Source organism: Zootermopsis nevadensis, unplaced genomic scaffold, assembly GCF_977971745.1.
Source record: "Zootermopsis nevadensis isolate Lab colony 2312 unplaced genomic scaffold, Znev_1.0 Znev_ptg000029l, whole genome shotgun sequence".
In the NCBI taxonomy this organism is placed as follows: Eukaryota; Metazoa; Arthropoda; class Insecta; order Blattodea; family Termopsidae; genus Zootermopsis; species Zootermopsis nevadensis.
Window position 1 is genome coordinate 259,062 of NW_028259161.1, and position 16,157 is coordinate 275,218.

Genomic DNA, 16,157 nt, shown 5'->3' on the forward strand with positions numbered 1-16,157 from the left:
TCAGTCATTCTTATTACGTATTCACTGCACTCTATGCAGAAACAGTGAAAGCTACAGAAATTTAAGGTTAGATTTCTTTGTAAAATATTAAAAATAAACTTACTTTTCCCCATGGCTGACTGGATGTGTCTTTGGGAAGATGAGCACAATTATCACATTCTCACAAAATTCTAATATATTTAAACAAGACGCACTTTCACAACCGAGATCACCAACGTAGCATCGTTATGAAAACATCACCATTATTACCGCCAATTGGGTCCACTTCCTGCTGGGAATCACTGAAAAGAAACTTGTGAGCGAGACATTTCCGGTTTGGTTGTTTATTAATCTTTTGACTGTGACTGAACGAAGATGGTGCGTGGGTGCGATCATTTCGAAATGCCATGAAATTTACTCAAGCCGTTTGCAATGAATTCTGAACTAACCGAAGACAATTCCCATATAAGAATGAATGAACAGTACTGAGAACATATGATCACCACAATTCGTACTAACCTTTAAAAGTTTCGTGAAAAATTGTAACATTTCCTCTCGATTAACTGCGTATTAATCAAGTCTTTGAAAATACTTTTCCAGTATAACCTACTTTCAATTACCAAAGCCTCCAATCAATGCTGGTGCAAATAATATCTGTTCTAATTAATAATAAAGCTCCCATAAATGTAGAACCTTCCACATTCATATCTTGACAAAATCAAATAATTTCAAGAAAATAATGTATGTGAATGGATGCTTAAAATATTCATTAATACACCCAGAATGAAGTTCCTGCATGGCCACTATATGTACAAATTGTTTTAAAATAAATTATTTTTATTCTTGTCTCTCGGGTCCAAACGATCCACTAATTACTTTACAACAAACAAATTCTGTAACCTGAGCCATACTGGATCCATAATCACCAGGCCGTAAGGGCTCGTCTCAATATGGTAGCTGCCGGGCCGGAGTCCATCACCACATAAAAACAGCAGACACTTTTATAACAAGAAATATACAAACCGAACGTCAGAAGCGTGCGGCGTTATCACGTCAGTACTTTACGACTCAAAAAACAAGCACCTTATTAAAAAACATTCTGTGCGTGTATTTTCCTTCAGGCGTCAAAGTCGACACTTGAACAATCCCCACACATTTACCTTCATATTACCTGAAAACGAACCGCGGTGACAGTATAGAGAGATTTACTGATGCCGTCTACTAAGACTTTCAAACTGCTGGAGCGACCGGCACGGCACGGCACCTTGTATTAAGAAAGAACGCAATTATCAGCGACCCATCCACCGCGTCTTAAAACAGACAGTCTGGCAACTTCCGACGGTCTGTCGTCTCCTCACGAATCAGCACGCCTGCTTCTTTGGCACAAAAAACCTCCACGCCAGAAATCATCTCTTTCTTGTGCTTAGAACTACTTGTCCTCGGGTCAAAGTTTACCTGAGCCGTTGCTCTACAAGATGAGAGCTGACAGTCGGCTCATCTTCTATGAATGGCCATCCACGGCAGGCACTGCAATTATACAACAACTACCCACACACGCTTCAGAATCAATGTCCGTAACGTTACCTTTCTGGCACTGCTTTACTGACAACTAAAATCTTCTGCGCAGTTCCATTTCCATTTCAACAGGTGGGACGATTGCATCGTGCAGTACAACATGATAGTACTGATTCTGCTCTCTCCGAGAGCTGACGGAGCCGAACGACCGACTCCCAGTGGCTGAAAGTGCTGTAAGCAGCAGCAGACAGGACTTGCAAGGCGAGAGGAATCTCGCGGCGTTCGATTCGTGCTCATTACGTCAAGATATAAATATTTAACGCACGCTGCTTTCAGACGACCGGCTAATAATGTTGAATGGAAGATAAATTATAAATATAAGCACACACACTGAATAAATTACTAAGAAAACATTGGATTGAATTACATTTTATGGTAAGGAACCCACTGCAATAAAATACAACATTTAACAAGGCCACGCTTTCAATTACGAACTTAAAACTTCACATCCAATAAAGGACGTGCACTAGAATGAGTGCGTCAAAGAGGGACCATGTTTGTTTCCACAGCCAAACAACTAATAACTAACTGTTCATCAAATTTTCTAGACGTCAGTCGAGTCTGCTATCAAAATAATCAAGAATTCTCTCCCCCACCACACAACTTAATTCAGGAAGTCTCACATGAGAAGGTCCAGCAATTTGCGTCCTCGTGAGTGCTCATCTGAGATGCGCAGTCTCTTCACAACACGCGGTGTCACCTGCAGGTCCTGCTTTCGCTTCTTTGTCTAAAACATGCGACATCAACCGGTCAGTCTCTTGGATAACCGCATCACAAGAACACAAACTACAAACATTGTTCAATAACTGGACAAAGATTAAAAAACTGATTTAAACCCTGCACCTGTGGCTGCGATCACAAAATACCTCGTAAGACACCAAGGACACTGACTGCGCTGAACGCCTGCTGCCACTTTCTTTCCTTGTTGTAAAGACCACCCAATTTATAAAACATAATGAAACCAGAATCATGTCAAGTGGGTACCTTGTCACAACAGCGTGGCACAAGATTAGGTTGTGGGTGGAGAAGGCCTCTAGATACAGTGGATAAAGAATAAAAAAATGCAGGATCATTTTTCTAATTAGTGAGAGATGCACTCTGGAAATGGAAATGTCTGGGGAAACACTAAAAAATCAAGAAAGAAATAGTCCCAAAGGTTTCAAACATGAAAATGCTCGAAGAGACAATCAAGCACGACCAACATGCCGCGAAAACTACGACGTGGACGGAAGAAACAGGAGGAGGAGGAGGAGGAGGCGGCAGGGGAGAAGCTGCAGGCAGGAAGACAGAGACAGACGAATGGAGACTCTCAGTTTTCGGACAAACCGCGTGAAATGTGAAAGTCTTACAACCCAACAACAGCGCACTTCCCCTGCCCATGATCTTTACAAGTACTCTCCACGCAAGTTGTCCTTCGTCCCTTGCTATTCCTCCACTCTTCCTGTATCCCTATTCCTAATGCCCACGTATCTCCCGCTCGGCCTGCGATTCGGCTCCGCTTTGCCCTGGACGCAATCTGCACAGGGCCTCTTTGGAGATCCTCCTTTTAAATTGTCCCTTTCAGGGCCTTTATTCCATTCCCATAGGAAACCGTCCCATATATGACTAACCCACCTTCCAACTTGACTCACTTCTACCCTGAAGATGCACAAATAACATTAACAAAAGTGGAATGATAAATACAATGTTTCGCAACTTTCGCCAAACTGTCTCTGCAGAAATGACGTAGTAAGCAAACTGGATGGTGGAGCTTTCAAGTCAGGTGCAGGGAACACAGAAGTTGGTGAATGTAGTTTTGCTCCGGGAGTAAACAGAATCCCACCCTATGAAGAGAAAGGCGACAATCCGTCGACCTACCTGCGCGGACGCCAAATCCGCGCCGCCGCTCTCCTCCGCCTTCTCTGGACTCACAGTCGCAAACACAAAGTTACGCGAGTTTTTTGGTCCCACAGAAGGACCGCCTGCGGAAGTCCGAGTCACGTCCGCTATCCTCGCCAGCGCATTCTCACCTCGAGCCAGGAAGGACCCACGTTTTGTCTGCACAAGAACAGTCACCTCACTCTTAATCTCCAACGAGCATAAAGTGATAATTTTTCAGGCTTGTGCAGGTTAATGCTAGCAAATCTTTTACGTGTTTATTTCTGTGACCATGGGGTGGGGGGTGCACCTTTTTTAATTGTTCACAAAACAATCACTTCAAAAAATGATTCCTAATTACTTCAGTCTCAAAGGGTGACAAGTTTGCAGGCACACCAACAAACATGCGCTGAAAACAGAGATTACTCGCTTTTAATCGAATTTCTCTGTACTGTTGCGACCACTTTACAGTGGTGGACCAGAGGCATGTATCTTGTCGTGGTTCTCCTCAGCCAGTCAGCCCTCCTACTAAGGCTGCAATCTCCCCTATGTGAAATGAAACATAAGGCTCACCAGCAACTTGAACGGACGCTTGGTATCAGGTGACACGAGGATGTCCAACATGGTTTCTCTGATGGACCCAGGTCGATCTGCTGGATCCTGCGAGTTGATCCTCTTCAGTGCAGCCCATCCCAGCTTGAGCAGCTGACTGTCTAACTCATCACTCAACACGCCATCCACGCGTGACCCTGACTTTATCTATAAGCAAAATTTATAAACCTACAAATTATAATTTAATCAATGCGACAAATTTTCTATGATGGAATCCGTATCCGGTATTATTTAAGTCAATAATCTGACTGCTCTGTTCCCTACATTTAAGACGTCCCATATAGCGCAGATACTCACTTCACTCCAGACACAACAGCATGGTGGTTAGGTACCTGCTCTGTATTCAACAGGACCTGGGTTGAAGTCTTGGCCACAGACTGATATTCTTATGGTTTTCTTCAGTTCTTTCAATACAAAAGTTTCCCTTAAAGTCTTATACCAATTTTATGAAACAGCATGGCAATTCTTGCACTATGAGGCAATGCACAAACAGCAACAAACTTAACCCAGTCTGTAACCTTGGAACCTGGTAAATTAACGATGCATGCATGCAAATGGAGACATGTTCTTTGGCTCCTGTCTCTTAGTTCACACCTGTTGCTGCAGGAATATCTCGCGCTCATGTCTCATGCGGCGCCACAGCTCCTCATCTTCAATCTCAACTTCCTCCACACCCTCGTTGTCTGAATCCTGATGATGCAGTTCACCATCATCCACATTATCTGAACAGACACCAAACTTAAGTCAGCAGGGGGAAAGCAGCGCGTTCTTATGACGGCTGCCTATCCAATCTGCAGTACCGTTCAGATATCAAACTCTGCATTTTCAATAAGGAATACAGCCATAAGAGTGGAGTTAAACAGTGTTTCAATTTGTTCTGTATCTTCTGAATGCAAAATGGAGAATTTGTTTAACGTACGAAATTCTGTCACTTACTCGTGTTCCTCCAGCGGAACTTGCGTTCGCGTCCACCGCCTTCTGAATGCAGCTCGCCATCCTCTAGCAGTATCTCCTGCAGCAGGCGCACCTCCTGACGGTCCTCATCGAGCAAGCGACGCCTGAACAAGTAAGAAGATATCAGTCTCGTGAGTGTACCTCAGTGGGCCACACACATCACACGCACACTCACATGTATATTCTGTCAAGCTGCTCCTTCACTTTGTGCTGGTCCAGCACCTCGGCATCTCCATCCTCCAGCTCCATGGTGTCCAAACCCTGCTCATCTTCATCAGCACTGTCCCACTCAGATTCCGACAGCTCTGCCTCATCCTCAAAGAACTCTGCCACTGCATTTTCCCGTGGCTTTCGAGGGTCCACCACCTCATTCTCCTCCGAGTCATAGTCGACAACTCTCGTTTCACTGACATCTGGCAGGTCACTGGTCACTTCACTCTCAATATCTGACTCCTCATCTGCAGAAAGACACAAGTTCATCCATAAAACAGCAACGTGATGCAGGACTCCACATGTATATTCTTTTCACTGGGGTTACGTACAGCGTACCAAATACTAGCAACTTGTCTATGGCACCAAGGAAGTCTGAACCCACCCAAGATTCATAAAATGACAAGCAACTTGACAGGTCCGCTCTTAAGTCAAAGATGCTGGACAAAACACTCAGAAATCTGGGTAAATGAGTTCCTGAAATGTTGTCTTGAGGTAGGTAAGGTAAGGAATAGCCCGCTGAGAGAGGATTAACTGAGAGGCTAAGATCCAAATAAATCTAAGAGAAATAAGTTGGACATAAAACAGCAATTCTGACGGGCCTTCACCTGAAAAGTCCAACTTCCTGTGCCTCTTGCGAGCTTTAATCTCTACCACTTCGTCTTCCTCGTCATCAGCAGAGTGTAGTGCCAGGGCAGACCTGAAGATTACATTATACATAAGCATTATGATGAAGAAGAGTGACAGCAATCAGAAGCAATTTTCAGTTTAGTGGACATTTCTTGACAATTTCTTTTTGTCCAATTTAGACAAAAATTACAATATATTTTCAGCACAGGCTCAATATTAAATTTTATCAAAGTACTTTATTCAGCATAGTAAAATGTGTGCCACATAACTTATTTCTGGTTAGGAGCTGTGCCACAAGAAAATCACCATTATCAAGCAAATGCTTGGGCGCAAAACACTCCAAATAACCCGAGGATGTGTTGGCAAAACAAGGTAAAGGAAACAGAGCACGTCAAGCAAGGCAATGCGTGATGACATGCACATTTCCATGACAGTGCACTCACTCTGGTGGGCTTTCAGATGGCTGAGACCGCTCCTCATCCTTCTCAAGGCTGCGCAGGTTCACAGGCTGAGAGATGAACTTGCCAGAGCACAGACCTAACAGCTCCTCCTCCAAGCCTGTTTCCATCGTAGGATCCACCAGAACACCAATGTCCCCTGTAAAACTCAGGACCATTAAACCATGTGCTTCCCTCTTGCCAAAACAGGCTGACTGTAGCCTCAACTTAGCTTAGTTTTTCTTAGGCCATCCAAGACCCATGTGAAGCTGATACAGCATCACACAGACAGACATATCAACCCACGCACTGCTCACCGATGATAAACCTGGTAAGTACCCCACAAACTAACCTGTGAACTGACCCGAACAGAGTCCCAGCAGCTCCTCCATGTTGTCCTGTGTGCTTGGCACATCAGGTTCCGCAAACAATTTCTTCGACATGCCAGCCAGTGTGCCGCCGAACACCTGACCAGTGAGTGGGGACTGCAACATGATTTTCAAGTCACATTAGCACAAACAGCAACATCTTAAAAAGTTTCACGCAGCATGTCATTAAACTCACCTGCGTAGAAGGCGAGTCCCTGAGGGACGTCAGGTTGGAAACTGGCGAGATGAGGTCGAGGATGTGTTTCTTGCGGTCCACAATTGGTGTGGTCTGTTTTCTCATTGCCCCATGGGGCTGGTATGGTGGGATTGTATCCAGATCTGAATCTCCTGAAAAATTAATGGCAGCCTAACATGATTGAGCTTGCCATTTTTGTTGCACCAACAGAAGCATCCATCCTACACATGAAACACAAGTCTGATACCACATACAGGAATTTCAAGATGTACGACCTCTAACCCTTGAAGAGATTTAATTTTGTCCATCAGCTGAAATGGAGACAGAATCCCCAAGTCCTGCAACACTCATTTTATAAGCCTAAGAACGTTTATGTCCTACATTGGTTAGTGGGCAAAAATGGAAGCTGCATACTATACGGCCACCACGTTGTTTTACAGTAAACAATATGAGTTTAACAACCATCATATACTTTAAAGACATTGCTGCCATCTCAGAAGTTCTCAGATGAAAAACTTGACACCATACACCGCGGTCCGGTTCTACAGAACAGACAATCGTAGGGAAGTATTAGATTAACTGTTTCTGTTCAACACTGACATACCTTCCAGAAGACACAATTTTCCTGAATTATGGGCCATTATAGTTGCTAATCGTTCTGTACGCACCCACATTACCCCAGTCTAAATCTCAGTTCTGACATCTGTTCAAACCAAAAGAAGCTTCAATGCTCTGTGTACATCTAACCTGCTCCCAAGATTATAATGACTGCTAAAGCAACGCACTCACCACCACCATCTTGAGATGCGAACAAGTCAAACGTTTTCGCTCGTTCCAGCATCGTCTTCCTCGGAGAGGTACTAAGTGCCTCTTCTATGTTTGCTGAACAAACAAAGCAGTGCTGATAATCTTACAGATGCAGTCAAACAAGTCATTATACTGTGATTTAATATAAAACACCCTTTATTCTCAAAAAAAAGCAAAGAACTCTAACACGGCCAGAAGAAAATAGTAGGACATAATCCCACTACAGAAATTGGATTTAAGAAAATTATATGGAACCATCACATCTGCAGTGACCACAGAGTGCAGCATTCAATCCTGCATTTGAAGTACGCCACGGCAGTGAAGTCTCGCAAAAACGTCAATATAATGTTCTGAAAAATTATAATATAAAGAAATCTTATTCTACTTTTTAAAATTAAGTATATTATTTATTTTTTGTCAGTTCAGCCTTTAAATGGCAGTGGGCTTAGGTTCATGGCAGTAGAAGAGACCCTGAACAACCAATACAATAGACTGAGACGTGTTCAATGATAAACTTAATTTCCAGATATGTGTCACGTTCCTTCCTCCTCCTATTACAACAAAAAAATCTTCTGCTCACCAGCTGGTAACATGTCATCTTCGTTACTGCTATCACCACGCACATCTGCCTTGTCGTCTCTGAATGTGCTCTTCACCCTCGTATCAGCTACCTCTAGCATATCATTTGCCACACCCTCCGATACCTCATCTTCATCATCACCAGATGTCTCATCATCATCAGACACTTCTGCCTCGTCATCCAAGAATGCACTTTTCACCCTCTTCTTCTCCACAAGTACAATATCTTCCTCTTCCTCGCTCTCTGTCTCTGCATCTGTTGTTTCCGTCTCCAAGTCATCCAACAGGCCTCCACAGTCCGACAGGTCGTCTGAAATCAGGCACATGACATCAGAGCTCTAGGGCTGTCGACACTACAAGAAAACACTGCACGTTGAAACTTCCGTGCCTATGATACATGCTTCTTTGCTTTCTTCAAGAAAACAGGTTTGCTGTTTGCTGATACAGTAAATTATTACCTATGGGCTGAATGACCAGGGTTCAATTCCAAGCAGGACCATTACTTTCAGCTGGGACCTATTCAAATGGATGCCAGGGATTCAGATCATCTAACGCAGTCTAGAATGTATGCAACTATACTACACACAGGTGAGGGAGCAGCCAAAGCTAAATCCTCCTTGAACACCACCTTAACCAACTTAACAAGGCTTGACGTCTGGTGTCACGATTAAGGCATTTAAACCTACAGTTAACTGCTGCATAAGATTCTGTCATGTTATGTGAACATCACGTTTTTATACTAACAAAGCTGATATAGTGTGAGGCAACGATGATGATGGTACATTATGCCAAAACATGTTCTAACTTAACTACACATGTTAAAGTGTTAATAGGAAATACACGTTTTAACACGACGACAATACCTAGCACTGGTCATAATTTTATGGACTGGAGATTAAATTTTATTTCCAGTCCTATATTGTGCACTGTTTTACTTGTCCTATGTTTAACCACTCCTGCAAGATTTGATAGGTCTGCTATGATCCAATTTAGCCATTTCCGATTCGTTCCAACACTTCATTATCCTTACTCAGTATTATTTCCCTCTTACAGTAGAACTGGGCCAACACCATAATGGCAAATCTCACCTTCTTTCTCATTCCCCTCCTCTTCAATGTCCGGTCCTTGCTCCTGAAGGTGCCTGTGCCACTCATCTGCCCTGCGCTGCGCTATCTGCAGCTGGAGTTCCTCTTTCAGCCGCCGCAGCTTCGCCCCAGGCTTGGCCAACGCAGGGTCATCTTGGGCCTCCTCACTCCCCAGCACAACCTTCACCACATCTCTGTGTATATTTCCAATCCCATCTACGCCCTTCTCAGCACTCACACACCCGACTTCTACAGTGTGCCTCTTCTCAGCAGGCTTCTTCGCTGCAGAATGTTTCATGTAGCGCTCCACCAGTTTCACCACTCCTGCAAGGGCCGGCTCTTCATCGTCAAGTTCTATCACCCCGTTGGGAGCCCCACTAAGTTGCGGCTTCAACTTTGAGACGTCCCCCAGACCAGGCAAACTTCTCCGAGCGAGGCCCTGCAGCACTGTTTTTGCCTTGTTGTCATCACCATCACCATCTGGCAAATGCAGATGTTGATTCTCCCATGATGTAGTTTTCTCCTGCTTCTGGAGTTCTTCCTCACCACCTGGCACAGAAGACTCTGTGTAGTGAAGAGCCAGGTCCTCAGTATTTGCTGCTTCCAGACGGATGTCCAAAGCGTTGCTTTCATCATCATGCAAGGCAGAATTTGTTACCAGTGCAGGCTCCCTCATGTCCTCACTGCATGACTCACTGTAATGCAGATGGAAGTTAGAACTGTCTTCTGCAATCTGATTCTGTCCAAGTTCTACTTCACGGTTATTGTCTGCTGCCTGTGAGCTACTGAGGCTCTTAGTTTCAACATTTGGAACACTGCTACCAGCACCAGTGTCTTCGATGTATATATCAGTATTACTGGAAGAAACACCAGCCTCACCACTGGGTGCGTCAGCACGACCGCTGATGCCAGGAATCAGTATTTTACTGTCATCAGAACTGATAACTGCTGAACTGTTAGTACTGTTAGAAGTACCTATTTCGCTAACAGAATTATTGATCAATATTTTGGTAGAAGCACCGGTAGTAACAGTATAATTGCCGGTATTATCACTACCGTCTCTGGAGGCATAAGGACTGCACATATCGGCAACACTTTCATCTGAATCAGACTTGTAGAACTCCTCTACATCTTTCTCTCTGTGTTCCAGCTCATTCCTGCAACACATAAATTGGGTCACTTGGTTTGATATCACAACCAACCACTCAGCCCAGCAGTGTCATCACAGCACTCACCACACTTGGCCAAGGTCATTTGCAGATATCTTGAGTGGTGCAGCACTGCATGCTGAGGTGTGGCGGCGCTGCAGAAATTCTGCAAGGCTGCGTTGGCACGGTTTGTGGTAGGGCAGGGACACGCGCGACTCCCGTACCAAGCGCTGTGTCTCGCTATGGATCTGCTGCAATGCTTCTGACTTACCACGTACAACAAAGAAGGAAACCATTTAACTACCAATTCTGACAGGACTTCTTTCAAATCAAAATAATTACAGAAGCCAGAGATATTGTTAATTTAAATTCATCTGTCCTCCCCCAGTTGGTTGGCACCCATACTTTTGATTCTCCAACAATTACTGATGGAATGTGCATATTTGTGCACATTAATCACACACTTAATAGAGCAGCATGAACTTAATAAATGAATAGTGGAATCTAATGGTTGAAGCTTCATTGTTGTCTTCTTGGCTGCATTGCCATGTAATCATATAGGTGGCCATCTTCATACTCACTGATGTGAAAACCTCAAATCCTATTTGGTTACCAAATGTTTTGAAGAAATGTATCATGGTTGAACATGTTCCTCCAAAATAATGAAATGAACCTATAAGATACATGGCATTAAATCCAGACAACAAAATTGACATCTTCACTGCTGTGAGAATCTCAAGTCTTTGTAGTTGACTCCCAGTTCATTTAATGTTAAGCATACACAGCAACAGATGCTTCTTGGATAAAGAAACTAGATTAAAACAGAGGCAAACTCACCTTGCTCCTTCTCTCAGATACACATCTGCCTTTCGATTTGGAACTCCTTTTGGACTTTGATTTGAGAGTCACTTCATCTTCAGAGCCATTTGCATCGTACAGTTCCCTCTTTTCCACACTGAAGTGAGACTGCAGACTGTTTCCCGCGCTGTGTCTGGGGGTTGCCTCATCTTCAGATTCCTCTGCATCATACAAATCACTCTCTTTCATCAGAGAGAAGTGAGACTGTGAATTGTGCCCCACATTCTCTTCAGACTCATCAGCATTCTTTGATATATTCAAGTGAGTCTTGGGGGTTTCTTCATCTGAGCTGCAGTCACTGTCAAGCAAAATCTTCCATTTCTTCTTGAATGTGTCCACTTCACCAAATGGCATCTCCTTCACAACTATGGAGCCACATCTGGGATCTTTTGATGGTTCTCTATCAGGTTCAACGTTGCTGTCAATGTGATTGAATGCTTTTAAAATAATGTTTGAGTCATCAGTTGCCTCATCCTCACTCTCCACAAACTTCTGTCTGGTAGACCTCCTTTTTCCAACAACATCCTCATCCTCAGATGAATCCAGGCTCACAGATATACCTGCCACCATCATGAGCAAACTGCAACAATCTAAAAATTAAGCAGATCATATCACAAACTTTGGAAAAGTATGTGTACATACTACTTGTATATGTTTACAAGAAGCAGTAATCAATATTTCCATAATCTGTTATATATTTTTCAGTGTCACTATACTTTATAGTTATGTAATACTCACCTGCATGCATAAAAATGTGTTTCTCAGAAAAGTAAAATACCCACAACCATCACACACCTATCAGAGATTTCCTCAGCCTGCAGTATGTTCTGTACATTCTAAATTTGATAGTTGAAGATAAAACACAGAAAAACAGAAACTAAGCTGCCTACAAGTCCACATGGCATCACAACACAAAAGGCCAACAAAAACTGACAAATATAAGTTCCAATTGAAGTAAAATTCTTCTGTAAAACAGGAGTGAGATAAAATATAACCTTACAAAACTGTCTTAAATATTTTTATGTCATGATTTAAACTTTTATTGCTGTCTAGAATAATTTGATCCCTTCACAGTAAACACATTCGTGGTAACTGATCAACTCTAATTAATACTGCCCTCACATAAATCAACTACAAATGAAGACCAAAAAAATAGTTTAACTCTAGAGGCTAGATCAGAAGCCAACAGAATATTACCTGAATTACAGAGCACATTTTTATAAGGTAATACAAATGCCAATTCAAAACTGCATATATTTCAGTTTAAAAAAAACTACTGTCCTGAACATACCTTTGAAATAAACGAACTGCTTACCACAACTTTCACATAACCAAATTGTACAAACTACCGCGCAAAGTTCCACTTGCACTTTTTATTAAAAGATTGCAGCACTACAGACTCACGTGGTATTGGTATTAATTTATCCATAGTTGTGTAGTCGGCTGCTTTGGTAAATAGTCTGCGTTACAAATTGTTTATAAACATTTACTAGTTATGAATGCAAAGTTACAGCCTTTGAAAATTATAAAGCAAACAAGCAAGCAGCCCACTGGAGCAGTTATATTTTTCCATGGCTCTGGTAACAAACGTTTAGAATATAAATAAGAGAAAGTGTAAAACATGTAGTTTTTGTTTGCTACGCTTTGGTCGTTTTAATATAATCACGGATGAGGCCGTCAGGTTAAATGCCATAACCTATAACATTCACAATATCCGTAATAATAAAGTAATCAGTCTTCTGGGACTTCATTCCCGTAGCTAACTGAACCAGAAATCTTACGCCATAATATTATTTTCTAACAAATATTTATATTGTAAAATTAGTAGCGCGTGTATAACCCCTCTACCTATATTTCTTCATTACTTGCTGAAAAAACGTAAGTGAATATTTGCGGATGGAGACAACCCCCCCATATAGTATAATTTCTGTGTTGAACAAGTAGACGGATTGGAATTCCAGCTTTGACGCTAACTGTAGCACTAACAGTTTTTCACTGTAAAATGCTCAGTGTTTTGAAAATGTTATAGAAGCTTCAGAATTGTATATTGAATCTTTGGAACAAGTTAGGCCATACTCAATGGCCATGAGAAGAACTCAGACCATTGTTAGGTGCATTATGCAATACCTGCAGAGCTCTGACCATGACGAGATTAAAATCGGTGGTTCAGGATTGAGGAATGGACTGGTCAATCCGTCTGTCCAAAGCATGTGCTTCCTAACGACCCTGAATACCCCAGAAGAATGTAACCAGCTTCTAACTACACAGCCCATACAATGTCAACAATTTCAGATGAGCTTTGACATTGCCCTTGATGCCTCAAGGGCCCCCAAAGCTACCTGGCCAATTTGTCAATAGTTAGATTACAGGTTAGATAATGGTGAAAAGATTTATGATTGTTAATATGTAGATGGGAACAAATACAGCTTCAGAAATTATTTTTTTACAAAGGAAGCACAGTTAAGGAAGTAGTTAATTAATTACAGGTTGTACTTCATCCCTTATTGTCAGTGGAGATATATTAAACAAGATTGCAGGTTCTCACAGCAGTGCATAGGAAGATGGCTGTCATCTGGTTATCATCACAGATCTGGTAGAAGTTTACCACTCATTGCCCTGATGATGAGGCAGCAAGCACCTCTGAAATGTCAGTAAACCACTACATTCTACCTGGTGGTATTTTATCACTTTCATGAAACTGATATGGGGATTTTGCTATATTTTGATACCCACGTTTGAGAGAACATTTTCAAACTGCTGAGAACAAGGGTTTACATGAAATAACAATGGGGTGAGATTAGTGAACACTGCCATGTGACTAACCACAATTTAGTGGTTGCAGAACTAAGGGAGTTTGTTAGGTATTTAAAAGTGTGGCAGCAGTGAAGACAGGATATCAGCTGCATACCAAGTTGTTTCCTCCCTTGCAGGTGACACTGGTGAGGGGGCATGTGAGTGGGTCAAGTTCCTGCTGAAGGACATTCAGTTCTCGCACCTGCAAGTTATCTTTCCCACAGCCCCACAGCGTCCATACACTCCACTCAATGGGGAGGTGAGGTCACATCACTTTGTGAAGGGCGATGGAGGGTAATATTAAAGAAATAAACAAACTGACAACTGCTTCAGACATTTCTAATGCAAAAAATGTTTTTGGTCATGTATTCAATGTGCACAAAAATAAACAATAAAAGTTCTGTAAATATTTTATGTTCTACATGATCACGACTTTTTTACCACCATGAAATTGGCAATCCTGTATTATGCTGTGTATTACACAACCAACTGTAAATTCTTTATAATAGTGTTTTGACCTGTGGTGATCATAACTTTTGTCTCATTATGTAGTGTGACTATATTTAAAAAACCCGATGAATGTGCGTTGAAGCATGTTGCTATCATATTATCAATAATGTATAATCAAATGTGTACGTGGAGAATAAAATTGTTATAAAATTATGATTCTGTATGTTGTGTTCTGCCTCAAAAATTCACATGGGGACCATATGGAATAAACCAATGTGAGCTTCATACTAGGTGAACACAATATCTCATCCAATACAAGTGCACAAAGCAAATTCTGAGAGGTTGTTTTTTGACTCTATTTCTAGCTAAGCCACGTCTGGTTCGATCGCATCAGCATCTCCCCGAATGTGCCAGAACACACAGAAACCCTAGAGACCACAGGAAAGGATGTCACTGACTTCATTCGCCAAGAAGTAGTCAAGACTGGCATCCCTGAAAGTCGCATTATAGTTGGTAAGATAACCTAACTCCAAAAGTTCAGTTCTTTCTCCACTAAGAGTCAGTAACTGAAGTGATTGTACAACAGGTGGATTCTCAATGGGTGGAGCGTTAGCAATGCACATCGGCTTCCGACTGATGTCAAAGGTGGCAGGAGTATTTGCTCTTTCTTCTTTTGTTAGTCACACTTCATCCATATACCATGTGAGTAAACACTGCAGATTTAAGCACGCTATAGTCAAGGGATTGTCTGAACACTAAAACTAATTACACTTAATAATATGGTTCAGAATTTGAGTGAATGTAATTTCCCCCTCCTGTGGATGACATGGCTGTTGCAGAGTCTCAAAAGCATGCAGCGAGAGGACATAAAAACATTTCCACCTCTTTTCATGTGTCATGGTGACAGAGACAGTCTGGTCCCCCATGAATGGGGCAAGAATACATTTCAAACACTCAAACAATTGGGAGTGGATGGAGAATTCCACACCATTCCAAATGCACTCCATGAAATGAAAGAGAAGGAACTGTTGCAGTTGTACGAGTGGATCAACCGGTGCCTCCCACCCATGTGACTGCACTTAAACTAAAATATATTTTGTGACATTCAGGTCTTAAAATAAACAAATCTGTTGCTTTGTACAATTGATGCAAGAAAATGATACAATTTTTTTACCCCCAGAACAGGCTTTACCTAATTTCTTCCCGACTTCCCACTCACTACCATCCTCTTTTTTCCCATTGGACAACACATCACCAGTGCAAGGGAAAAGCAGTGTAAGTTCAAAAACTACAATTGAAATGTTATTGCTGCATTTGGGTCTATATTTCTTATTTATCAAAACTAGCATTTCAGCCTGATGTATAAATCAAACTTTTATAACCATATTTGTATACATTTTTGAAAACTATAAACCTGACATGAGGATTTTCTGAAAATTATTTCTTGCATTTTTAGGACACAAACCCCTTTATCCTGGCAGTATTAAAAATACTTCTGTAGTTGATGTAGAACCATTAAATATATTCAACACTTACCAGCAGACATCCCCCAGGTTTGTAGTCCTAGCTCAACCAGGCTATCTTTATTCACCTGCAACACAGGCCTACAGAAAGAGACC

The 16,157-nt window shown here is 42.0% G+C and overlaps 2 protein-coding genes across 7 annotated transcripts; one reads left to right on the forward strand and one right to left on the reverse strand.

Moving 5' to 3' along the window:
- Positions 1-1,907: 1,907 nt before the first annotated feature.
- On the reverse strand, positions 1,908-16,095 carry LOC110837875 (uncharacterized). Of its 5 annotated transcripts, none has more exons than XM_022080484.2 (16): positions 16,075-16,095; positions 11,275-11,885; positions 10,525-10,703; positions 9,293-10,446; positions 8,206-8,514; positions 7,608-7,700; positions 6,819-6,970; positions 6,607-6,739; positions 6,261-6,414; positions 5,796-5,887; positions 5,153-5,435; positions 4,960-5,081; positions 4,618-4,745; positions 3,985-4,170; positions 3,412-3,591; positions 1,908-2,281 (listed from the first exon to the last, which is right to left on the reverse strand). In XM_022080484.2, exons 1-16 carry the CDS (start codon positions 16,082-16,084, stop codon positions 2,174-2,176), a joined length of 3,894 nt encoding a protein of 1,297 aa, XP_021936176.1. In that variant the 5' UTR covers positions 16,085-16,095; the 3' UTR covers positions 1,908-2,173. The 5 variants fall into 5 exon arrangements, with proteins under 5 accessions (XP_021936176.1, XP_021936177.1, XP_087214107.1 ...); XM_022080485.2 differs by lacking the exon at positions 16,075-16,095 and adding an exon at positions 12,587-12,718; XM_087357981.1 differs by lacking the exon at positions 16,075-16,095 and adding an exon at positions 12,611-12,684.
- On the forward strand, positions 12,706-15,685 carry LOC110837882 (lysophospholipase-like protein 1). 2 transcript variants are annotated; one of them, XM_087358005.1, is made up of 6 exons: positions 12,737-12,875; positions 13,782-13,942; positions 14,226-14,347; positions 14,904-15,051; positions 15,125-15,240; positions 15,378-15,685. In XM_087358005.1, the coding sequence occupies exons 2-6, from the start codon at positions 13,915-13,917 to the stop codon at positions 15,609-15,611; spliced, it is 648 nt and encodes a 215-aa protein (XP_087214131.1). In that variant the 5' UTR covers positions 12,737-12,875; positions 13,782-13,914; the 3' UTR covers positions 15,612-15,685. The 2 variants fall into 2 exon arrangements, with proteins under 2 accessions (XP_087214130.1, XP_087214131.1); XM_087358004.1 differs by lacking the exon at positions 13,782-13,942 and having other exon boundaries at positions 12,706-12,875.
- Positions 16,096-16,157: the final 62 nt, after the last annotated feature.

Coding starts and splice junctions, on each gene's coding strand:
- LOC110837882 (XM_087358004.1), top strand. CDS start 12,791: ATGAATGCAAAGTTACAGCCTTTGAAAATTATAAAGCAAACAAGCAAG. Junction 12,876..14,225: donor TATATTTTTCCATGGCTCTG/GTAACAAACGTT, acceptor CCTCCCTTGCAG/GTGACACTGGTGAGGGGGCA. Junction 15,241..15,377: donor ACACTTCATCCATATACCAT/GTGAGTAAACAC, acceptor TGGCTGTTGCAG/AGTCTCAAAAGCATGCAGCG.
- LOC110837875 (XM_022080484.2), bottom strand. Junction 6,415..6,606: donor CTGTTCGGGTCAGTTCACAG/GTTAGTTTGTGG, acceptor TGAGTTTTACAG/GGGACATTGGTGTTCTGGTG. Junction 4,171..4,617: donor AGATATTCCTGCAGCAACAG/GTGTGAACTAAG, acceptor TTTTGCTTATAG/ATAAAGTCAGGGTCACGCGT.